The following is a 26,821-nucleotide window of genomic DNA, read 5'->3' as shown; positions in this document are numbered from 1 at the left end:
CAACTAAGCTATATCCCCAGCTCTACATTCTCTTAATTTACATATCTATTGATGAACATCTGGACTGATTCCTTAATTTTGCTATTGTGAATTGTGCTGCTGTAAACATTAATGTGACTGTAACACTATAGTATGCTGATTTTAGTTCTTTGAGATAAATACTAAACTGGGTCATATGGTGATTCCATTCTTAGACTTTTTTGAGGAATCTCCATACTGCTTTCCAGAGTGGTTGTACTAATCTGCAGTTCCACCGACAATGTAGGAGTCTTAACTTTTCCTCCACATCCTTGCCAGCATTTATTATATTTGTATTCTTGATAGTTGCTATTCTGATTGGAGTCAGATGAAATCTTAGTGTTTGTTTTGATTTGCAAAATGCAAATGATTGCTATAGATGTTGAGCATTTTTCTTATATTTTTGGCCATCTGTGTTTATTCTTTCTGAAAAAAAATTTAGTTGTAGATGGGCACAATACCTTTATTTATTCATTTTTATGTGATGCTGAGAGTCAAACCCAGTGCCTCACATATGCTAGGCAAGCACTCTACCATTGAGCCACAACCTCAGCCCCTGTGTTTATTCTTTTGAGAAATGTCTGTTTAGTTCTTTCTGCCCATTTATTGACTGGGTTATTTGTTTTTTGAGTTCTTTACATATTCTGTATATTAATCCCTTGTCAGAGGAGTAGCGGGTAGAGATTTTCTCCCATTTTGTATGCTCTTTGTTCACACTATTAATAGTGTCCTTTGCTGTGCAGAAGCTTTTTAATTTGACGATGCCCCACTTATTGATTCTGGTTTTATTATTTGAGCTTTACCGTTCTTGTTAAGAATTTGGTGCCTTGGCTCCAATTTGATGGAACCAAGTGTAACACTTAATTTAGGCAGGAATTAAAAATAACAAACTTATTTGAGTAAAAAATAGGTAGAATAACAATTGTGTTTGCATTTTTTTCTTTTTTAGGGTCCTGGGGATCAGCCCAGGAAATGATGGTATATAATGCCTGAAGTTATAAACTCTTTGAGATCTACTGTAGAGATTTACTCAGTTCTTTGAGTTTCCTCCCATGAATATTTGAAGTATACATGCTAATAGACTTCTTTTTATTTTTCTCTAGTTAATTTGTCTTTTGAATTATTTTTTTTTCACCCCTACACTAGCCACTACTGGGCACTTAAACTATGGTTAGTTTGATTAACTGAATTTTAAATTCACTTAATTTTAACCATAGGTTTTAGGTGCCTTAGCTTGTTCCCGCTGAGTATTCTCCCATAATGAATGTCCATTGTTGTCGTTGTTGTTACTGTTATTATTAATTTGTGGCATGAGTGATCTACCACTGAGCTACATGTCCCCAGCCTTTTTAAATTTTTGAGACAGGGACTTTCTAAGTTGCTTAGGCTGGCCTAGAACTTGTGATCCTTCTGCCTTTTCTGCCTCCCAAGTAATGGGATTACAGGCAGGTGCCACTGCACATAGCTCCAATATGTTATTAAACATATTGCAAAGTAGGAAGAATTTTACAGTGTTCAGCCCTAATAACTATCACCGAGATTCTACCATTAATGTTTCATTATACTTGTTTTTTAAACACATGTTCATCTGGGCATTTCACTATCCATCCATTAATTCTTTTTATTTTGTACTGGGGATTGAACTCAGGGGCACTTGACCACTGAGCCACATCCCCAACCCTATATTGTATCTTATTTAGAGACAGGGTCTCACTGAGTTGCTTAGTGCCTTGCCATTGCTGAGGCTAGCTTTGAATTTGCAGTCCTCCTGTCTCGGCCTCCTGAGCTGCTGGGATTACTGCTCATTAATCCTTTTCTAATAAATGTTTTCAAAACATCAGTATGCATATCCCTACAGACTTCAGCATGTACATCACCAACTTTTTTGTATAAAAACTAACATACAATGAAATGTGCACATTTTAAATATATACATTTGCTGAAATTTTATAGCTGCATATATCTGTGTAACTCATATCTTTGTCAATATTAGAGTTTTATCAGCACCTTCCAAAGTTCCCTGTTGTCTCTTCATGGTCTGTCATTTTTTCCTTAACATCATGCTCATTGTAAAGGAAAAGTGCTTTGACTACTTAGTTTCCATATGTATCTGCTGTGGTTTGAGTGTGTCCCCTAGAAGTTTATGTGTTTGGAGCCTTAATTCCTCAACGTGGCAGTGTTGGAAAGGAGGTAGAGTTTCATGTAAAGTGTTTGGGCCATGGGAGTGGAGCCTCCATGATTGGATTAATGCTATCTCTCAGAAATAAGTGAATTTTGACTCTTCAAGACTGGATTATTTACTGAGAGCTGGTTCTTATAAAATCAGGCTGCTCCTTGTATTTTGCCTGTTTTACATGTGCTTGCTTGCCCTTTCAATTTCTGCCTTTTTTGGAAATAGGACAGGGCCCTCACTCACAGATGTAGCCTTTGTTTTTGGGCTTTCTAGATTTTAGAACTTTGAGCCAAAATAATTCCCTTTTTAAAAAAAATTAATTTCCCACTCTCAGGTATTCTATTACAGCCACAGAAAAATGGACTAGTAACATATTTCAATTCCAGTACAACAAAACAACTCCTATGTTTGCTGTGGTCTAAATGTTATTAATATGTTGCTAAGTCAGTGTGATAGTCTTAAGCAGTAAGGCCTTGGGGCTGGGGTTGTGGCTCAGTGATAGAGCGCTTGCCTAGCATGTGTGATGCACTGGGTTAGAATCTCAGTACCACACATAAATAAATGAATAATATAAAGGTCTGTCAACATCTTAAAAAAAAATAAGTAGGGCCTTAAGGGGATGGCTGAACTCTCATGAATGGAATTAAAGTACCTATAAAAGGGGCCTAAGGAAGCTTTGCTCTCTCTGACATGTGAGGATCCAGTGAGAAGGAACATCCAGAAAGAATGGGTGCTTTTCAGACACTGAATCTGTTGGCATCTTGATGTTGGCTTCCCAGACTCTAGAACTATGGGAAATAAATGTTGTTTATTAGTCATCCAGTTTATGGTATTTTTGTTACAGCAACCAAAACAATTTTCTGCATGGCAAGATATAGCTCTCTTTCTTATAAGTAAAGAAGTTCTCATCTATATCCTAGTTGAGAAGACAATATAGTTTAAATAGTCATACATCTATCACTGGCTATATTAATTACTACTCTTATTCTATCAGTGTTTTACTCAGTATTCAGTTAAAAAGACTAAATTGTAAAGTTACTTTCAACAACTCATTTAAAATAAAAATGAATTAGAATAATGTATTTAATACAGTGGATTCAGGAAATTATATTCTATGAAGTCATTGCAAATAATAAATAAATATTGAACTATGCATGGCTTTTGGGGAAAATAACATGGTTAAGTTCTTGCAAGCCTCAGGTCACAACATTTTTGTCAACAGATCAAGACAACCTTGTTTTCTGTTTAAGAAACCTTATTTCAGATATAATGTTGAATCATTAACATTGATCCCCCCAGCCATCAGCATTCATCATTCATACCCAAAGAACACTTACACACATTTTCTCTGTAAGGCACATTACAGCTTTCATGTGCTTTGAAATACCAGACTGCACTTCAGTACTATGCTTGGGAGCCTTTTAAAAATGGTGAAATTACCGAGATGAAGCACAAAATATGACACTAAATGTACCATGGAAAGGACCCTTATTTATAATAGGAAAGCTGAAACAAGGCAGTGCTGCTTGTTTGACTTAAGCTGGGAGTAGCTGGCTCAAGATTTTTGCTGCCTGCATGTGTACCCCTTCCCAAATGGCTGTAAGGTGCTGTGAGTATAAATGAATTTTTATTAAGTGGGCGAATTCACACAGAATCTGAATTATGAGGACTGCCTGTATATATACAGTCAGTGTACCATGGGCTCTGTACCTGTGGTTTCTGCCAACCATAAATAAAAAACTTCAGGAAAAAGATACCATTTGTACTGAAAATTTATAGACCTTTTTCCTTGTCATTACTCCCTGAATGAAAAAGTATAGCAATTAACAGCATTTACATTGTATTAGGGATTATAGATCTAGAGATCTATAATTACAGATGTAAAGATGATTTAAAATATACCAGAGAATATTTGTAAGTTATATGCAACTACCATGGCATTTTATATAAGGGACTAAGTTATGTATGGATTTTGGTATCCACAGAGGTGGTGTACTAGTAGTGGTAGAGTTGTCCAGAAACCAATTCCTTTTGAATGTTGAGGCATGACTGTGCAAATAAACACACATATATAACAAATGAGAAAATATGGAAAGCTACTATACTTACTAAATTGTCACAAAGTCATAGTTAATACATGTGGTTTCCTTCATGAACTATCTGTTTTGTCCTTTTGCCTTTAGCTAGAATCTCTGCTTCTCTGGCTTTTTCACAAACTTCCCTTCCTGAAGTCTTAATTGTTCTGACTGATTTTTGGTTGCTGTAATTTTTTAAATTGATCTTTAGTGTTGGGCATGGATGTACTAAGATGTGCCCTAGAGAATCCCTTGAGTTCCACTTAGCCGCCTTTCCCTCCATTTTTTTTACCAGCAACATCATTTCTCCTTAGTATTTGGACCAATTTTTCAAACCAGTAGAATTGGCCAGTTTTTTTTTTTTTTTCTTTTGGTTTCAGTGGCATGGGGAATACAAAATGGCCAGGCAGCAGTCTCACCTTCCAGTTCATTGGAAATGTGTGTATGTGGTAAAACCAGTTAATCCCACGGGTCTGTGCATACTGCATACCTCCTTTGGTGTGAAATGAGCTCCTTGATGAGACAATGCTGTGTGAAATGCTGTGATAGTGGATAATGCATTGTGTCTTTGAATGGTGTGCTAGCAGAAGCATTATAGGCAAATTCATATCCAGAATCTGAGATGGGACTCTATTATGGAAGGGAACTAGATAAAATCAGTCTGTCACCAGGTGTCTGGATGTCCCCCTTCTACCAGAGATGCTGTATTGGGAACCCAGTGTTGTGCTCTGGTGTTGGCAGATTAGATACTAGTGGTAAGTTTAATCAGGTCAGCTTTGGTAAGAACTAGTTTATGATTTTGAACCTATTCAAAGCCTCCATCTTTGCCATCATGGCCATTTTGTGCATGGGTCTTTTGCACAAGTACTTGCACAGTGAGGAAGGAAATTGAGTGCTATGCACCGACCATGTCATTTTATCTACCTAAATATGGTTGATGTATTCCACTTAGTCTCTGATAGTTAAATACTGGTACTTAAGCTTCTCCTACTCCAGGATCCCATCATCCCATTGAAATCAAGGAGCCCATCTCAGTGATGGCATCCCCCCATAGTCATAGCTATCCTACAAAGGGGAGTGACCACAGAGCTTTGAAAAGGTTGCAGATGGTTCCTGAGCAAGACATTTTTCAATGCTTTAATAAAGGGAGTGTCTTCGGAACTGTTTCATGGAACAAAGGTGGGAGGTTGGTGTGTAGGTGACAAATGATATATCTAGTCCAACATTCCTATCTTTCTCAGCATTTGGATCCCTCCCTGCTAGGCAAATCTGTAATCTCAGCCTTATTAAATGTAGACCATTGTTCATCCAAATTTCTGTCAGCTGACCAAGTAAATTGTTAGAGCCATCTCCAGCTGCATGAATTAACATGTTCCATTTAGGATCTTTAGTTTAAGATGAGAACATAAATATTTTAGGTTTTACAGGCCATGTGGGTTTTGTCACAACTAACTCTGCTGTTGTGGCATGAAAGCAGCCATAGACAATATGGCCCATTCATTAATGGGTATGATTGTGTTCCAGTAAAATTTTATTTACAAAAAATAGTTTCTGACCTCAGTTCTAGTAAGTGTGCACTTATCAGTGAGTTAGACCTGATACAGTGTTTCATTTCACTTTCCTTGATCTAGCACCTTTAGGATCCATTCTCATACATGTTCTGTAGGGTTCTGCTTGTTTATCAGCAAAGCTTACAGTTCTTTTGCTATGTCCTTTGGTGCATAGTGTGTATCTGTCTCCTGAGAGTGCTGAGATTTGACTCTAATGGATAATAGGAGTGGTTATGGTGAGTTTTGAGAATATGTGTTCCTTTTTCAAGCCTTTTTCCTTATGTAAGATTGTCTTAGAATTTTTTAGTAATAGTGAGAAGCTAGTGTCCTCAGAAAAGGAAGAGAGACTGATAAGGACTTGGTATTTGTTATTTTCCTCTGTTTTAGTGTGTTCAGAAGAATCAACCTCATATCACAGTCCTTCTTTTCACTATTTCTGTCATTATGGTTAGGTATGGCATGTACTAGCCCTTCTAAGACATCTGTCTCAGCACTTTTGTTATGATCAACCCACAAGTGGTAGCTTAATTATGATTCTGATATTGCAATGGATTACCAGCATCTCATTTTCCATTGTCAAGGAGCTCAGAACTACACTCAAACTCCAAGGATACTGCCAACCCAGTCCTCGAGTCCCCTTTTTTGGGTCTGTCTCCTGGGAACACCAATACCAATTATGTATTAGTTTGGGTCCATTCAGAAGCCAAAGCACACAATAATATAAAATGGAAGGCTTAGTGTAAAAAATTAAGATATGATAGGAGAGTGACTCAGGCTGCAAAGAGAATGCTAAAAGATATTCCAGAATTAAGAGACCTCAGGAAGAACCAACTTGGAAGAGGGGCCCCTTTCTCAAGACTGGGGTTGAGGTCTCATTGGATAAGATATAGTTGCAGCCCGAGTTTCCTAATGGTAAAATTTGCTGAGTCGCTGCCACAGTAGCTGGGCAGATAGGAAACAACCCTCTCTGGTATAGGTAAGTCAAAGCTGATTGGCTTATATGTAGAGGTGGTTGGGCACTGCTGTGGGTATATGTAGCTGGAATGTGTGGTGTCCAAGTCTGGCAGGTTCCTGAGGGGCTGGGCCTCTGGACATATTGCTAGGGCAGAGCTCCAGTGGATGTCCTCCCCATACATACCATGTAGCATAAGTGGTGTAACAGACCATGCAGCAGGAACCAGGGAAAAAACAACAACAACAACAACAACAAGCAGAACCAGGAAGTGTCCTTCCTGCCAGTCTCTTCAGTGCCCTTTACTGACAGAACATAACATTGTGCTCAGTGTAAAAGAAGAAATGCTTAAAAACTCCAGTCCATTATTGTAGTGCAGCCACTGAAGGAGGAATTCAGAGTTGAGAGGCAAGTTGTTGATAATTGGCCTGGTCAGTCAGATCATGTTATTCTACTTAAGATGCCTCAGCATCTACCAACAGAAAAATCCAAAACTCTACATCACTATCCCTCCTATTTCTGTGACCTCGCAGCCCTCTCTGTTGGCTTTTCTGCAGTCGTCCAGGCCTCTGCTGTTTCTGGTATATAACTGTACACTCCTGGCTTAGGGCCCTTACACTGGCTGGTCCTCTTGAAAGCTTTTCTCCTAGGTCTTTGTATGATGAGTTCCTCACTTCCTTTAAGTTGCTTTGATGTCAGCTTCTCAAGGATGCCTTCTCTTGACCCCCTTATTTACTCTGGTCTCACCACCCTACACTCCTAATCCTCTCAGGTCACTTGACTTTTTCCATAGTACTTTTCACCTGACATAATTGACTTATTAATTGTGTCCTTCTTCTCCCACCATAATGTCAGGTATACTTATCCCAAATACCTAGAACAATGCTGGGAGCATTGTAGATGCTCAGTAACTTGAATATTAAGATGAGATTCTAGCTTAACAAAGTAGTTCTTTTTTTATTGTTCAAAATATTTTCACTATGGGTGATAGGCAATTATTCTTTCAGTTTGTGCACTGGTTATATTCTTTTGACTGATTAGGTTGATATATTTTGGGACTTCTTTTACTCTATAAAATGAAGGAATGGTTGGGTTTAAGGCTTACTTTCTCTAGGATTTTTAGCTTCTGTGACTTTTCTCATATCAGTAGATGACTGAGCCAGAAAACTGTTTTTGTTTTTGAGAATTAAATTTGATTCATGGAAAATTAACCAATCATTTATTTATTTTTAGGTGCTGAATGTGGAGTAAATGCAGATGTTGAGAAACATCTTGAATTGGGCAAGAAATTACTTGCAGCTGGACAGCTAGCTGATGCTTTATCTCAATTTCATGCTGCAGTAGGTTTGTATTATAAACCAAATCACTGAGTGGTTGTTATAGTGAACCTAATTAATAGGTCTTTTTATGGATAACATTTTAAGTAAGGATTATTTCATTTTAAAGAAAACATTAAAACTATTTGCAGGATTCTGGATGAAATAGATTAAATGTGTAATTCTTGGATGCATAAGAGGTAATGAGACTTACTATAAGTACCAAGAATAACTCAACATTTTGACAGAAAACTTAATGTATTAAATAGTTTTCTGCTTTCTTATGCAGACTTTACCTAATGCAGTTTAATTTTCTTGATGACTTGGGCTATCAGTGTGGTAATTACTTTGATGCCTTTGGAAGATTCTGAGGTTCATTGACTCTTCAGTATTGGTCAAATTCCAACCACTCTTGATGCTGTTACTTCTTTTTGCTTTCTTGTGTGTGTCTGTAGCATCAGCTTTTAATCTGTTAGGACTGAGAATGAGATGATTATAATTGGTTCAAAGTGAGGGTTTGAAGGGTTTTCTTATAAGTCACTACATAAACTTTTATGTTAGGATTTTTTGATATTGGCTTTCCTCAAAGCCTTTTTTATTTTCTCATACATTTCATCTTGATTTGTGATAGTTTAAGAGAGACCAGTCAACAACTTGATAGATAAGATGGTGGTTTATTTTTAATAAGTTACAGTTGTGCTTCCAGAGGAATTATCATCCATTGTTGTTTTACTATAAAAACAAAAAGCAGGTAGGTTTTGGTCTGGCAATAATTTTCTTCAACTTATATTTTTATTGAAGATATTAGCTCTCTGGAATAATAGAAAACATACAATTTAATCTTTTTCTTTATCATTTGATAATACTGTGACATTGGTCCAGTATGTAAGAAAATGTAGACTTAAATAAATTACCTGCAGATTACTAATGGTGTTCACTGCACCACCCAAAGGAATTTTTGTGAAGATTAGGTGAGAATAATGAATATAAAGTTTTTTTTGGAAGTAGGGTATAATCATACAAATAAAGTATATAGCAATAAATCTAATTTTTTTGTCTCTAGAGATTGACTTTTCTAAAAATGGACTTGATATGTACAGAAGAGTTTTCTTAACTATGTTGAGTTTCCACTAGGAATTTTGAATTTCAGTGATTAATTTACTTGGAGCGGTAGTAGTTACTTGGCACAACAATTTGCACAAGTTACTTTTCTCTAATGGCCATTTACTATATGACCACATCATTACTAAGTCTGCACTATTTATTGTGATTCACTGTCATCAGTGCTGCAGTATGGTAATTTAAAATTTTTTCAGTTATTGTCTTCAGAAAAGCATTTTTTAAAATCCTGAAGTATTACTGTTAGTTTATTTGCAGAAATTTTTGCTTTTTACCTATTATGTACTTTGATTTTTTTAATTTAATTTTTATTCTTATTAGTTATATATGACAGTAGGATGTATGTTGACATAGTATACATATAAGGAGTATAACGTACCATTCTTCTGTTGTATTTGATAGGAATTACACTGGTAGTGTATTCATATGTGCACATAAGAAAGTAATGTTTGATTCATTCTACTGTCTTTCTTATTCCCATTCACTCTCCCTTCCCTTCATTCACCTTTGTTTAAAGTATGCTTTTTAAGTCTCACATTTAGCAGAAACATCAGGAGCTATGGCATATTGTTAAAGTAATTCAAAATGACTATTTTTGATTTACAAATAATGCAATGTAAGACTTCTTGAGATGACTTTTCCCCAAAATACCCAATAAAATATCACTTACTGAAAGATGTAAACAGTAAAGGTGAATCATGGTAATTGATTGGTGAAATTGAGTAAAAGGAGGAATTGAAATACTGTTAGTACATTACAAATTTGAGTATTATGTCATCACGATTTGTCAAATAGCAGTGATTCTCAAATGGGGTACACAGTATTTCTGAGGAAGACTGGTGTAGTTCAAGAACATTTATCATTTTTGTTTATGTAAAATGTGGATTGTTCATAGTAAAATATAGGAAATAAAATTCAAACTTTATATGATGGGAATATTCAGCATATTAAGTATATACTGAATCTTTTGGATCTCTTTTGAGGTGTGTGTGTTTATCAGGAAAGCACTTTTTCAGAACTTTGAAAATATAAGTCGATTATTTGTGATATCATCCATGTTTTAGTGCATTGCTTCACTACAAAAAGGTTCATTAGATGTTTATTCATTCACTAAATGTTTATACTTTTCAACTTCTGAATATGGGGATATTCTTTATTTCTTTTAACTTTTGTGATTTGGAAATTGCTGTTAGTTTGTAATAGAATTTGGCTAATAGTAGTGTATGGGTTATTTTTTATTATAATGCCACCCTTGGCATTCATTTAAGATTGTAACACTTTTCTCCATTTTCATAAAATTGCTTGGTATGGTTTAAAAATTGTGGGCATGGTACTTTTTATGATTACATTATTACACAGTTTTATGTATTAAAACTAAATGCAACATAAATATTTATTTCCATATTGTACAAATCTATTGATTTGAGTTTAAATTTGTTTTGTATTTTTTGTATCTGGCATATAAATGACTTTTTGGCAGGAGATTTAAGGTTTGGAACTGAGAAATATTCTTTTTCTGTTGGAAACAGACTTGCAGCAGTGAGGGTTATCACACTTCAGATAGTCTCCTGATACAGTTCTATTTCATTGTCAGGATGTAGACACAAATTTTGTTTAGATTTATCATTAGAAAAAAGTACAATGCAGTTATGAAGGATGCCCTACATCTTATTTCTGTTGCATGGTCTTAAGAGGATAATGAATCCTAGGGTCTGAAATTATTTCTTCGATAGATCTTAAAGAGTGTCCTTAGATATATATGGCATGAACAAATGTCTAAAGTGGTAAACTAAAAGGTAAGGATGTGTGAAATGAGAAGCAAAAAAGATTTTTTCATTTTCTTGTTAAGAAAACCAGTATTGCTCTTAATAGTTTTATATGTCATTAAACATGTCATGTACTTTCTTATAATATTGGAGTCTCCCTTGTGAGCTAGGGAGACAGACATTACTATTCACATTTGGTAGAAGGAAAAAGAAGAGTGCTGCAGTTGCTTTCTAAAAATCATGTTCTAGTTCCAGATTATGAATTTCTTGAGTATAGGTATAAATGTTTGAATGAATGAAGGAGTAGAGTTGGGAAGCTAGGAGCAAGAATAAAAGTTTTCTGTATCTAGGCAGTGGAATTATTTCATCTATTTCCTACCACCAATATTTATAGCATCATTCATAATTGGCTTTCTAGTGTATCTTTGTCAGGGCATTTTACCACTGAGCTACATCTCCAATCCTTTAAAGAATTTTTTAAAATTTTGAGACAAGATCTTGCTAAGTTGCCCAGTCTGGCCTTGAATTTGTGATCCTCCTGCCTTAACCTCCCAAATTGTTGGGATCACAGGCATGTGAATTGTTTGATAGTTTAAGGAGTAATTGTTTGATAGTTTAAGTTCATTTGTCATGTTCAAATTTCCAGTAAACTTTTATAACAATTTGAAAAATGTACTTTTAAATGAAATAGTATTTCCATATGTAGGCTTACAAATAATTTACATAATGAACTACATGTACTGTGTATTAGATGAGTACTAAATAAAGTGATTATTTTCAAGGTTGTCAGATCTCATATTCTGAGAAACTCAGTGTGAGATACTTAAACCAGTTTTTGTTTTAGTTGGTCCTTTGTGTACAATGATGGTGAAGTGGACCTCAGGTCTAGGAATTGTTGGTATTTTAAGATGAAGAAACAGGGAAGGAAGGTATCTTGATTTATTAGTCAAGTGACCCCATACCTCAAAACAAATTGATATTCATCCATTCATTCAGTACTAGGGATTGAAGCCAATGATATTCTACCACTGAGCTACATCCCCAACCCTTCTTATTTTTTAGATAGGGTCTCAGTAAATTGCCCAGGCTGGCCTTGAACATGTGATCCTCCTGCCTCTGTCTCCTGAGTACTGGAATTACAGGCCTGTGCCATGACTATGGGCTGACACAAACTGATATTCAATTCATATGTTGATTGTCATTTGGTTCTGCAAAGATATAGGTAAAAAGAAATTCAGTTTCTGCATTGTACTGTCAACACACAGAGTACTTCTGTGGAATCTCCAAAATGTATGGTGATTTCTTCCCACTAAATAATCCTAGTATTCTCCACAGACACCAATTAGGCGTCCTCTCATTCAATTCACTTTTGATACTGTCTGCCTGGAGTGTGTATGTATATAATTGATAACAGTTATAAGTGCCAGATGCAGTAAGATACCCGTATATATGTGTGCATATATATGTCTATAAATAAATGTGAAACAGATTATTAAGGAAATCAAGAGAATGGAGTGGTTATTTTCACATGTGTAATCAAGTAAATCATTTAAGCTGTGCTTCCAAGATTGAGTAGAATTTAGAAATATGAAGAGTGTGTGTGTGTGTGTGTGTGTGTGTGTGTGTATAGACTATTGGTCTTGAATCATGTTATTTCCAGTATTTGTTTTTCTTTGAGTATATATAAGCCATGGAGAACTTAAGTTTTTTATAGTTAATGAATATAAAAGTAACCTGTGTTCATTGTGTTCATTTTGGAATATATGGACAGTAGAAGAAAACCCAATGGCCTAGATAGCTGCCTAGATATTGACATGTAGTTCTCAGGTGCAATTACGGACAGTTATGCTGATCTGGGCCATAACATTGTGACTTATTGTACATTACAAATAAAATATAAACTGAATTGAACAATTTTTTTATGTATCTTTATTTTATTTATTCATTTTTATGTGGTGCTAAAAAGCGAACCCAGTGCCTCACGCATGCTAGGCAAGCACTCTACCACTGAGCCACATCCCAAGCCCCTGAAAATATTCTTTATCAAACATGCTCTAAGTATGGTAACTTTGTTTCTTATGCTTTCCTCAAGCCAATTTCTTATGTTGTAAGAAATACCCTATATACAGGCTGCTGGTTCTGCTCTTCTGTTTTCAGGGGAAACTGATCAGGAAAGAAATTTCAGGGACACTTAGCTAGTGTTATATATGGAATTTGTTTTTAGATTTAAGAAAAAAATGCCTAAACTCTTTTTTTCAAAAAAGACATCTTATTCCTTTTACTTTTTTAATCTGTGAAATGTATGTAACAAGATTTAACATTTAGTGATTTTTAATTGTATAGGTCAGTGGCATTATGTGTTCACATTGTTGCACAACTATCACCATCCATTGCCAGGATTTTTTTGTCATCCCACACTGAAACTCTGTACCCATTAAATAGTAATTTCCCGTTTCTGACCCTTTCACCATTCCTTGTCAACTGTCATTCAACTTTCTATGAATCTGAGTAATGTAGGTCTCACATATAGGTGGAATCATAAAATATTTGACCTTTTTTGCCTTGACTTACTTCATTTAGCATGTTTTCAAAGTTCATTCATGTTGTAGCATGCATCAGAATTTCATTTCTCTGTAAAACTAAATAATATTCCATTGTATGTATATACCACATTTTGTTTATTCATTCATTGATGGACATTTGGGTTGTTTCCAACTTTGGGCTATTGTAATAATACTGCTGTGAACATGGGTATACAAATATATGTTTGAATCCTGCTTTCAGTTGTTCTGGGATATATGCAGGAGTAGAATTGCTGGATCATATGGTAATCCAGTGTTTAATTTTTTGAGAAATCACCTGTTTCCCACATGTGTACAGGTGTACCATTTTTATTTCCACCCACAGTGTCATATCCTTGGCAAAACTTGTTCTGTATATATATTTTTTTTAAATAACAACCATCCTAATGGTTGTAAAGTAGTACTGTTTAATGATTAGTGATAGTGAGTATCTTTTCCTGTGCATACTAGCTATTTATATATCTTCTTTCATGTTTGGTTGTGTTTATAGCTTATTCTCTCATCACCACATTTTTATTTTATTCACCACATTTTTATGTGGTGCTGAGGATTGAGCCCAGTGCCTCATGCATGCCAGGCAAGCATTCTACCATTAAGCCACAACCCCCAGCCCAGAACCATAATTTTAAATGCCACATATGTTCCCCTAATGCACTATTTCCTAGATGGTAAGTCTTTCAGGGGTGGAACCTGTAGGAATTTTTTCTCTCGAGTGGAGGGGTGGTGCTGTGGATGGAATCTAGGGCCTTGCATGTGCTGTACCACTAAGCTACACCCCCAGCCCCTTCATGACTCATTTTTGATGAAAAAATTCTTTTCGTAATGCCTTTCTTAATAGGATTATAAACTCTAATACTGTTCAGGTGATTTGATTTTTTTAGATAGATTGCTGAGAGCTAATGTTTATTATATTAATTTTCAGATGGTGACCCTGATAACTATATTGCATACTATCGGAGAGCTACTGTGTTTTTAGCTATGGGAAAATCAAAAGCAGCACTTCCTGATTTAACTAAAGTGATTGAACTGAAGATGGATTTCACTGCAGTAAGTGTATCTACACTTTGTTTAAAGGGGAGCTTAAGGAACTTGAAGGGGTCATTGTTTCTTATTGTGAGAATTGGCAAATTAGGCCCAACTAGAGGATAGCAAAGCTACCATGACATAGTGGACTGGGGACAAAGAGAAATTCAGTCTCTAGAATTTCTGGGTACAGTGTGATGTACCTTTAGTCCTGACTATTTGGGAGGCTGAGGCAGGAGGATCTCTTGATCCCTGAGTTGAAAGGCAGCCTGGGCAACATAGGGAGACCCTGTCTCAAAACAAATAGTAATAACAACAAAAATAAAAAGTCCCACTGGGCATGGTGGTGTACACCTGTAATCCCAGCTACTAAGGAGATTGAGGCAAAAGGATTGCAAGTTTGAGATCAGCCTGGGTTACTTAGTGAGACTCTGTCTTAAAATAAAATATAAAATAAAAAGGACTGGGGATATAGTTCAGTGGTAGAGCACCTCTGTGTTCAATCCCCAGTAAAGGCCTGGAACAGAGGCCTGACAATGATATTAGCTTTGTGGTTTAGAAAGAAAATTTGTGTAGAGATGGAATGTAGGGGAAGATGTGAGTGAGACATGAAATAAGGGGCTGAATTAAGAGGCTGTCAGCTGTCTGACAAGTTTCAGTTAAGACTGTAGCAGGAAGAATAAAGAGGAAGCTCAGTTAAGTGGTGGTTTTTGGTAAGGATACCATGATGAATTAGCAGGACTGTCCCTGGAACCAAGGCACAAGCTTTAGAGGTTGTAGAACTTACAGTCTAATGTGATATTGTGAAGATTGTCAAGTCACTGTAAGGACTGTGACGTGTGCACAGGACACTCATTGGGTGGAACAGAATTGGGCTTTCAGAGGCAGAACAGATAGAACCAATGACCAATTAGATGGTTTCAGAATTAATATGGTGACTATTTAGTATTCATATCCTGCCATATTCCAAAAAGGATTTGAGATAACTATTAGATATGAAGTGAATGTTTGAAATATTGCCATAATCTTGCTTTTTATGTATATCAATGTATTTAACAGAGGATTAGGGAAATTTTATGTACTATAAAAATAATAAGTGGACTATCAAGGTGATTTCTGTTTTCTGGTAGACATTGGTCATCAGAGAGTTGATATTGGAAGAGATGAGATTATGCACATTAGAAGAGGAATATCAGATGAAAGAGGAGAGAAAGATTATTCTTGTTATAGCAGAGTAACTATTTGCATTGAGGGTTAATACAGCAAACTTGTTTCTGGATCTTTGATAAAGTCTCAAATAATAAAACTTTATATTAGTGGCAAAAAGTATTTAAAAAAAAACAAATATAATTCACATATCATCAAAAGTCAATGGTTTAAAGTATTCAGTGGTTCTTAGTATATTCACAAAGTTGTGTAATCATCACCATTATCTAATTCCAGGATGTTGTTATCACCCTCAAAAGAAACTCTACTGATTTGCAATCACTCCCCATTTCAACCTTAGTCCCTAGCCAATTATGGATTTGGCTAATTTTGGCTATTTCATAAAAATGATCTTTTGTGTCTGACTTCTTTCACTGAGCATGTTTTCAAAGTTCTTTCATGTTGTTGTATGTATCAACACTGCATTCCTTTTTATGAGTAATAAATAATTCATTGCTTGGATATATCAAGTTTATTTATTGATTTATTAGCTGATGGAAACGAGTTTATATCTATGAACATTCTTGTACAAGTTTTTGTGTGGACATGTTTTCAATTTTCTTGCATAGAGCAAAATGTATAATTTTTTGTGGTATTGGGAATTGAACCCAGCGGCACTCTACCAGAGTTATATCTCCTGCCCTCTTTATTTTGAGACAGGGTCTCACTAAGTTGTGCAGACTAGCCTTGAACTTGTGGTCTTTTCTATCTCAACCTCCCAAGTAGCTGGGATTACAGGTTTGTGTTATTGCACCCAATGTGAAAAAAAATGTACTTTTTTTTTTTTTTTTTTTTGGGTACTGGGGATTGAACTTGGGGGCACTCGAAGACTGAGCCACATCCCCAGCACTATTTTGTATTTTATTTAGAGACAGGATCTCACTGAGTTGCTTAGTGCCTTGCTTTTGCTGAGGCTGGCTTTGAACCTTTGATCCTCCTGCCTCAGCCTCTTGAGCTGCTGGGATTACAGGCGTGCACCACTGCACCTAGCTAGAAAAATGTATTTTTAAGGAAGTATACTTTCAAAAAAGTTTTATATATTCATTGATTCCAGGAATTATTTTCAGTGCCAAGTCAAATAAGCATTGGAAAAGTATTATTACATCATTGTCTACTGAGTTTTGTTCTTTGTGTTTAAATAAAATTTAGAAATGAGTAGTACTCAGGACAGCCATCCTTTTTTTTCCCCCTCAGGCAAGATTACAGAGAGGTCACTTATTACTTAAACAAGGAAAACTTGATGAAGCAGAAGATGATTTTAAAAAAGTGGTAAGTTCAATTTGTACCTGACTCAAAGAAATATGTTATTTTGAGAGAACATATTGGGCTTTTTTTTTTTCTTTGTATTAAGACATTTAATAGTAATTCTATAACTAAAAAGGAAAATTGTCTGATTTATATATATAAGAATCACAGATTTCTGAATTAATATTTGGTGACTGACATCAAAGAAAAACATTAACAGCTAGAGGGCAAACTACATACAATCAATATATGATCCTAATTCAGTTTGTACAGCTCACCGAACTCTGCTTTATCCTACCTGAGACTCTAAAGATATCTGCTGAGCTATTCTTTTTTTTAAAAACTTACTTTTATTTGTTCTTTTTAGATATAGATAATGGTAGAGTATATTTTGACATACTATACACATATGGAGTATAACTTATTCTAATTAGTATCTCATTTTTGCACTTGTACATGATTTGGTGTTTCACTGGTTATATATTCCTGTATGTACATAGGACAGTTATGTCTGATTTATTACTGTCTTTCCTAATTCTTATTCCTCCTCCCTTCCTTCCTTTCTTTTTTTTCTTTTTTCTTTTTTAACCAGCCACCAGCTGCTTTATTGAGCACCACATTTTTCAGCAAGTACTGCCTTAGTGGGAGGGTTTCAGAATTATCTGTGCCATTGGCAAGGGCCCTGGTCCCTGGCCAGGGCACATGATTAGAGAGATGTGGCCATGCCAACGTCTGTATTTACACAGACTCGAGAGCATCAGTAGCTCTTAAAATTTTAGTCTTCTTGGGAGGAATACAGGTAAGAGTGTCACTTGATCCCAGAGTTGTGAAGACTCCATCCACAGGGCGAGGGCTCAGAGATGGGGCCATGCCATCTCCAGGGGTCCCGCCCAGAAGCATCTGGCAGCATATTGTAGGCTCTGTAGAGCTGGTCAAGGAGCTCCTTCTTCTCATCTTCTGGGAGGAAGCTGGACTTTTTTGCATTGATGTTCAGTCGCTTAAACTCCTCCTTGGCAAAGCCCATGTTCTGTTTGGTCATCTGGTAGTCAGTGTCCAGGGTGGACTTGAAGATGACCATGTTGAGAGAGTAGTCAACCTAGTCCTTCTTGTACCGAATGACTGTGTACTCTGTTTCTGGCTTCCCAGGTGCCTGTGAGGTACATAGACCAAGGGCAGACCTCAGAGTGCCACATTATAAAGGGCCTTGTCTGCCAGAGTGTGGTAGTCATGTCCCAGCCTCTTGGTCTTGAGTGTGTCCAGGGCCTCTTGTACCATCTCTGCAGAGCCCACCTCACCAGCATGGGCAGTGTGGTGGATGCCACTCCTCACCACCTCCCTGTAGACCTCCATGCACTGTGGGAAGAGGCTGCTTCCTTTGATAGTCTTATCACCATCCAGGTCGATGGCCATCACAGTATGCTGCTGGTACTTCTTATATAGCTGCACCACTGATGGCGCATGTAGCACAGGATTAACTGCACTTTGACTCTGAGGGCCTGCTCCCCTTCCTTCAGCCCCTGGTTCTCTATGTCCACCATCTCATTGGGGTGAGGTCCCTTTCAGCCTGGTTCCAGGGGATCGGTTCCACTTTGGAGTTGGCCAGCAGGTGTGGTCTATAGTGCATCTCCACTTATACCATGCCCTCTTTGGCATTCATCTCGACAAACTCATTGGCAATTCTTTTGATGGCCTTTCTGGAGCCTGTGATAGCAGGCATGTAGTACTCAAACTTGGCCAAGAAGTCAGACAGAGACTGTGACTTATCTGTGCCAATGATGTTCTGCAGCTCCTCTGCCGTGTCAGCTGGGAGGGGATCCCTTGCTTCTTGCTGTAGTATGAGATGGTTTCAGGCTTGATGTCTCCATCAAGGTAGACATGCAATTCCACTTTGGGCTTGTCAGAGGCAAGAAGTGTCTGGGACATGGTGCCAAGAGTGTGCCCTGGCCCTACTCTTTTAACCGAAGGTTGGTAAGTCTCTGCTGGCTTGGTGGCAGGTCTGCTTCCCTGTGGCCCTTTCTGCCAGCAGCCTGCCATGCTTCTCTTCCCCTCCTTTCATTCCCCTTTGTCTAATACAGTAAATTAAGAAAGAATGAGTATATTCTTCCCTCTCCCCCCGCTTTTTGTGTGTGCATCCACATATCAGAGAGAACATTTGGCTTTGCTTCTTTTGAATTGGCTTATTTCACTTAGCATGTGTATTATCAGCTTTTCTACTGCTGTGACTAAATGATCCAACCAGAATAATTATAGAGGAGGAAAAGTTTGAGGGCTGTTTCTGAAGTCTTAGTTCATAGAAGGCTGGCTTCATTCCCTGTGGTTTGAGGTGAAGCTGAACATCATGGTGGAAGAGAATGGTAAAGGGAAACAGCTCACGTTGCACTCAGGAAGTAGAGAGAGATGCCACTCTCCAGATATAAAATATATACCCCATAGCCACGCCCCAATTCCCACCTCCTCCAGTTATACCCTGTCACTTCAGTTAATCCCATCAGGGATTAATTTGCTGATCGGGCTAAGATTTTTATAGCCCAATCACTTCTCTGAACCTTCCTGCATTATCTCCCACGTGAGCTTTTGGGGAACACCTCACATCCAAACCGTAACAGCATGGTAATCTTCAGTTCCATCCATTTACCAGCAAAAGCATAATTTCATTCTTTATGGTTTGGTGACATTCCATTGTGTATATATACCACATTTTCTTAGTCCATTCATCTGGTGAAGGGCACCTAGATTGATATCATAGTTTAACTATTGTGAATTGAACTACTGTAAACATTAGTTTGGCAGAGTCACTATAGTATGCTGATTTTAAGTACTTTGAGTGTAGCTGAGGAGTGGGATAACTGGGTCAAATGGTGGTTCCATTCCACGTTTTCTGAGGAATCTCCATACTGCTTTCCATAGTGGTTGCACCAATTTGCATTGCCACCAGCAATTTGTGAGTCAACCTTTTCCCCCACATCCTTGCCAACATTTATTGCTACTTGTATTCTTGATAATTGCTGTTTTGATCAGTGAGATTGAATCTCAGTGTAGTTTTAATTTGCATTTCTCTAATTGCTAGAGATGTTGAACATTTTTTCATATATTTGTTGATTATATTTCCTCTTCTGTGAAGCATCTGTTCAGTTCCTTTGCCCATTTATTGATTGGGAAATTTGACTTTTTTTGTGTGTTAAGTTTTTTGAGTTCTTTGTAAATCATGGAGATTAATGCTCTATCTGAGGTGCAGGTGGCAATGATTTTCTCCCATTTTGTAGGTTCTGTCTTCCCACTCTTGATTTTTTCCTTTGTTGTGGGGAAGCCTAAATACTGGCCAATCACATTAAAAGAAAATTAAAAAGATACTGCACTGTGATCAGGTGGGGTTCATCCCAGGGATGCAAGGTTGGTTCAACATATGGAAGTCAATAAATAAAATCACATCAATAGACTTTTTTTTTTTTGGTGCTGGGGATCGAACCCATGGCCTTGTGCTGGCAAGGCAACTACTGTACCGACTGGGCTATCTCCCCAGCCCACATCAATAGACTTTAAAGACAAGAATCACATGATTATCTCAATAAATGTAGAAAAAACATTTGACAAAATATAGCATTCCTTCATATTCAAAACACTAGAAAAACTAGGGATAGTAAGAATGTACCTCAATATTGTAAAAGTCAAATATGCTAAACCCAAAGCCTAAATGGAGAAAAATTAAAAGCATTCCCTTTAAAAACAGGAATAAGATAGGGGTGCCTTTTCACCACTTCTGTTCAACATAGTCCTTAAAACTCTAGCCAGAGCCATTAGGTAAAAGACAGAAATTAAAGGGATACAAATAGAAAAAGAAGAGCTAAAACTACCTGTTTGCCAATGACATAATTCTATATTTAGGGGGCTGGAGATATAGCACAGTGGGTAGAGTGCTTTCCTTGCAAGCATAAGGCCCTGGGTTCAATCCCCAGCACTGCAAAAAAAAAAAAAAAAAAAAAAAAAAAAAAATCTATATTTAGAAGGCCCCAAAAAACTCCACCAGAAAGCTCCTAGAACTCATAAATGAATTCAGGAAAGTACCAGGATATAAAATTAATACTCATAAATCTGTTGTATTCCTGTACACCAATGATGAATCAGCTGAAAGAGAAATTAGGAAAACTGTCCCATAGCCTCAAAAAAATAAAACACTTGGGAACTTAGGAATAAGTCTAACAAAAGAGGTGAGAGACCAGACCCCTCAGTGAAAACTGCAGAACACTAAAGAAAGGAATTGAAGAACACTTTACAAGATGGAATGATCGCCCATGTTCTTAGACAGGCGGAATTAATATTGTTGAAATGGCCATACTACCAAAAGTGCTATACAGATTTAATGAAGATTCTATTACAATTCTAATGATGTTCTTCATAGAAATATAAAAAGCAGTCGTGAAATTCATTTGGAAAAATAAGAGACCCAGAATAGCCAAAGCAATCCTTAGGGAGAAAACTGAAGCAGGAGGCATCATAATACCAGACCCTAAATTATACTACAGGGCTGTAGTATCAAAAATGGCATGGTATTGGCACCAAAACAGACAAGACAGCCACTGGTAAAGAACAGAAGATACAGACAAACCCACATGAATACAGTTATCTCATACTAGACAAAGGTGCCATAAATGTATATTGGAGAAAAGATAGCCTCTTCAACAAATGGTGCTGGGAAAACTGGAAATTCATATGGAGTGGGATGAAATTTAACCCCTATCTCTCACTCTGCACAAAAATCATCTCAAAGTGGATAAAGGTCCTAGGCATTAGACCAGAGACCCTGCACCTACCAGAAGAAAATTTAGGCCCAACATTCCATCATATTGACTTAGGAATAGACTTCCTCAACAAGACTCATAAAGCATAAGAAGTAAAATTAAGAATTAATAAATGAGATGTTGAAGTATTCTTAAAGTTTGAGTGATTTAAAGAGATACTTCATTTGTTTGAGAGGAATTTTCATGAAATAGAACTTTTTTTTTTTTTTTTTTTTTGTACTAGGGATTGAACTCAGGGGCACTTAGCCACTGAGCCACATCCCCAGCCCTTTTTATTTTTCATTTTGATACAGGGTTTCATTATGTTGCTCAGGACCTACTAAGTTGCTGAGGTTGTCTTTGAACTTGTGATCCTCCTGTCCCAGCCTTCTGAACCACTGGGATTACAGTCGTGCACCACCTCACCTGGTGAAAACAGATTCTTAACAGAGATTTGCAGTCATCCATTATGTCTACTTCACAGGCATAAAGTTCTTTGGATTTGTTGGGGAGGGTTGGATATTATAGATTGCATGTCAGTGAAAATGATTTAGAAGGAGAGAGACAGCCAATTTCTTGCCCATATTTTACATAAGACCTACATTTTTGTTTAATATGGATTTGTTTTTGGACTGGTTTTAGAAAGGTATTTGACATTGTTATTTTCATTTTTTTTTTTGCAATTTATTGAAATGCTTACTCTGATAACAAATCTAAAGTTTATAACATTTTCATGGCCTTGTCAGAATACTCAGTCATCTGCAGATAAACCCCCCCCAAAACGTTAGACTTCTTTGTATTGAATGAGAAGCTGACTTGTAGTCTCAGTTAAATTGGCTGTCATTTTGTATTTATCTGTTCTCTCTGCCTACTTGGGAAGATGATTTTATTGAATTAATATTCAGGAGAGCAGGTCGAAGATTGGTTGCAGGGGGAGGCAATAGTGCTGGACTAACTCTTCCCTAACCAGTGTTGTGTAAACGTGCCAAATGCATGGATAAGTGATAGATGATGAGAAAGTGTATGTGTTTCTTGCAAATGATTAAATCTATAACTTAAAATTTTTTCCATTCACAACTTTTATAGTAGCTTTTAGATGCAACACAATAATTTTGGATTAAGTTTTAGCACAAAATGATTCTTGTAGGCATTTGTTGTAACCATTTAGAAAAGTGAGATCTTTAGAACCTCAGCTGTATTAATGTCTTTTCTGGGATTGATATTAAAACCTCTCAGAAATAAGAAGCAGTACTTTCATGAGACTTTCTACCTTCTACTTTTGGATCGTTCTGTGCTGTCATTCTGCTAATGTGTTCTTAAAACTGCCCTTGCTATTACTTCCATGAGAATTCTTCTATGAGAGTGTGCATCTGAACTGAATAGTCTTTTATTTTATTTTTTATTCATTTCTTTATATGTGGTGCTGAGACTCAAACCCAGTGCCTCACCCAGGCAAGCACTCTATCATGGAGCCACAACTCCAGCCCCAATCTTTTATTTTTAATTGAAAAATTTACTAAGGTATTTGTAGATTCATATTGCAATTCAAAGATATAATACAGAGATCCCATGTATTCTTTATCCATTTTCCCCTAATGGCAGTATGTTGTAACACTGTAGTTCAATATGAAAACCAGGATATTGACATTGATACAGTCTACCAATTTATTTAGATTCTCTCCACTTTACTAGTCATATCTGTGTGTGTTCACTTCTGTACACTTTATCATGTATGTTGGTTTGTGTAGTCACCACCACAGTCAACAGTACCAAATAGTCCTGTTACCACCAGAATCCTTTCTGTTGCCCTTTTATAACCGTATCATTTTCCCTTCTACCCCTTCTGGGCCCCTATCTATAACTCTTGGCAACCACTAATTATTCATTTTTCAAATTTTAACATTTCAAAAATGTTATATACAGTGACTCAAATGTTATAAGCTTTTGCAATTGACTTTTTTATTCAGCATAATTTTTGGGAGAATCATCCAGATTTTGGCATACATCACTTAGTTTATTCCTTTTCATTGCTCAATATTCCATGGTACGGTATGTCATGGTATATGACATAATTTTCCATTCATCAGTTCAAGGACATTTGGATTGTTTTTGTTGTTTGGGCTACTGCAAATAAAGCTACTATGAACATTCTTGAAAAGGTCTTTGTGTAAACATAAATTTTAATTTCTCTGAGGTAAATGCCTAAGAGTTCAATTGCTGGGTTGTAAAGTTATTGTGTTTAATTTTGTAAGAAATCTCCAAATTGCTTTCTAGAGTGACTATACCATTTTACATTCCCCTTGATCTAGGGTTTGGTATCATTGTTAGTTTTAATTTTGGTCATCCTGATATAGTGTTATCAGGTTTCAATTTGCATTTCCCTAATGGTTAATGATGCTGAACATATTTTCATCTGTAAATCCTTTTCAGTGAAATGTCTGTTAATGTCTTTTGCCATATTCTTATTGGAGTACTTTTTCTTAAACTATGGTGTTATGAATGTTCTTTGTGTTTTATTTACTTTGTCAGATATGTGCATATATTTGCAAAAATGTGTCTTCAAATTGTCTTTTACAGAACAAAATCTTTAATTTTGATAAAATTGATTTTTTTCACTTGGACTGTGCTTTTGGTATCATTTCTAAATAGTCGTCAAGCTCTAAATTATAAAACTTTTCTCCTGTTTTGTCATTTATGTCTATAACCTATTTTGAATTGTTTTATATAATGTATTAGGTTAAAGTCAAATTTGATCTGTTTTGCCTTTGGACATTCCATTACTCTAGCAATTTCCTTTATTTAATTGCTTTTGTACATCTTTCAGTTGGCTATACTTGTGTGGGTCCATTTTGGGGTTCTCTGTTCTGTTCCATTGATCTATGTGTCTATCCTTTGCTATTCTTGGGCTCTTGATTAGTGTAGCTAAATAGTATTAAAACTTTTAGCATGTTAAATTTAGCAGAGTTTATTTTAGCAAAGAAGGATTTATGAATTGGACAGTACTTAGAGCCAGAAAAGATTTAGAGAGCTGGGTTCCAGCAATGAGGTAATTATTTTATAGAAAGGAAATGGAAATGAGGTATAGAAACAGCTTGATTGGTTAAAGTGTTGCCTTTGCCTTATTTGGACATGGTCTGTAAGTTGACAGCCTGCAACTGGCTGAGGCTTACTGCAGTGTACATACTAAATAGAACTGTTCTTTAAGTGAGAACTCACTATATGGAGATATGGCCTTATGCTTATTTAATTTAACAATAGTAAGCTTTAATATTGTGGAGAACATAAGAACCTTAGAATGCTTGAATGTAATTCCCACCCTCTGGTTTGCATAATATTCACTTAAAAAATTGATTCTTGGTTTCTTTTTTTGCCATTCAGAAAGAATGCAGAAAGACTATAAAGGCAAATTCCAGAAGTCCCTAGAGAATATTGCATATCCATCAAATATTCTGTATTTTTCTATATATATCAAGTGTATGAAATTTTTAAAATTTGTGCTACTTACTCCCCAAACTATAATTGAAATTTTTAGCCTTGGAAATATTTGTTTTTGAAAAATAAGTAGTTCAATGAATGTATGTTAGTAAAGTCTAACATCTTAATTTTTAAAATAAATTTTATTGTACATATTTAAGGATACAACATGACAGCATAAAGATACATATATAGTGAAGTGACTATTACTAAACTGGAAGAAATTAACATATCCATTATATCATATAGTCATCCATATTTTCTCCCCTGTGGCAAGAGTAGCTGTAATCTACTCATTTAGCAATAAATCCTGAATATGACACACACATACTATTATTAACTATATTCCTAATATTGTGCATTAAATCATTAGATTTGTTAATCCTGCATATTTGCTACTATGTATCCTTTGATTCACAACTCCCCATTTCTTCTGTTTTACCCAGACCCTGGTAACCACTGTTTTATTCTCTATGTAGATTTGACATTTTTGTTTACAAATATTACACATTAAGTGAAATCATACAATATTTAGCTTTCTGTATCTGACTTATTTCATATGTATCTGGCATAATATCCTCTGAGGATATCCACCTTTTTATGGGTGAATATTCGTGTGTGTGTGTGTGTGTGTGTGTGTGACAGTTTCTTTATCCATTTGTCCACTGATGGATGCTGTTTGATAACTTACTGTTAACTATAACAAATACCTGAGAAAACAACTTAGGAAAGGTTTATTTTCACTCACAGGTTTAGAAGTTTTAGTCCAGAATCCGTTGCTTTGTGGCCTGCATCAACATAACACACAACTAGAGCTGGGATCCCACTATCCCCTTTAAGGATGCCCCCAGTGATCTGCAGACCTTCTGCTGCACTCCACTTCATAAAGGTCCCACTTTCCAACAGCATCATGCTGGAGATCAAACCTTTACCACACAGACCTTTGGGGGTACATTCCAATCCAAGCTATGGCAGATACCTAAGGTGTTTCCATATCTTGACCTTTGTAAACAGTGCTGCAATGAACGTGAAATTATAAATATACTTACAAGGCAGTGATTTCATTTTCTTTGAGTATATACGAAGGAGAGAGATTACTGGGTCATATGGTAGTTCCATTTTTAATTTTTTTGGACTCCCCCATGCTTTTTTCCACAATGGCTGTACTAATTTACAGTCACACCAATAAACAAGAATTCCCCTTTCTCCACACCCTTGCTAAAACTTATCATCTCTTTTTGGTAACAGATGTGTTAGTTAGCTTTCTGTTACCATAATAAAATATTTGAGATAATCAATTTAAAAAGAGAAAGGGTTTACTTTGGTTTACAGTTTTAGAGGTATCTGTTCCTGATCTGTTTGCTTGTTTGGGGTATGCATCAAGGCAGTATATCATCGGGAGTAGTTGGTGGAGAAAGCGTGTTCATTTTATGTTCAGGATGCAAGAAGAGAAAGAGACTAGAGTTTTACAGTCCCCATCAAGGGCACAATCCCAATGACCTAAAATATTCCACTAGACTCCATTCTCAGAATAAAACCTTTAAAAC

General features: G+C 36.3%; 1 protein-coding gene and 1 pseudogene across 2 annotated transcripts in view; one reads left to right on the top strand and one right to left on the bottom strand.

Moving 5' to 3' along the window:
- Dnajc3 (DnaJ heat shock protein family (Hsp40) member C3) overlaps nt 1-26,821 on the top strand; it is a 58,923-nt gene that overhangs the window by 19,212 nt on the left and 12,890 nt on the right. The window contains exons 2-4 of one of the 2 annotated variants that reach the window (XM_047553040.1): nt 8,002-8,112; nt 14,474-14,598; nt 16,975-17,049. In XM_047553040.1, coding sequence (XP_047408996.1) covers nt 8,002-8,112; nt 14,474-14,598; nt 16,975-17,049 — 311 coding nt within the window. Of the gene's footprint in view, nt 1-8,001; nt 8,113-14,473; nt 14,599-16,974; nt 17,050-26,821 lie in introns of those variants that run through there. The other variant, XM_047553042.1, reaches the window with a different exon arrangement.
- Nucleotides 17,834-18,948, bottom strand: LOC124984773 (adenosine deaminase-like; annotated as a pseudogene).

The sequence above is a fragment of the Sciurus carolinensis genome, chromosome 5 (genome assembly GCF_902686445.1).
Source record: "Sciurus carolinensis chromosome 5, mSciCar1.2, whole genome shotgun sequence".
In the NCBI taxonomy this organism is placed as follows: Eukaryota; Metazoa; Chordata; class Mammalia; order Rodentia; family Sciuridae; genus Sciurus; species Sciurus carolinensis.
This window is presented reverse-complemented; position numbering and strand designations above follow the sequence as displayed.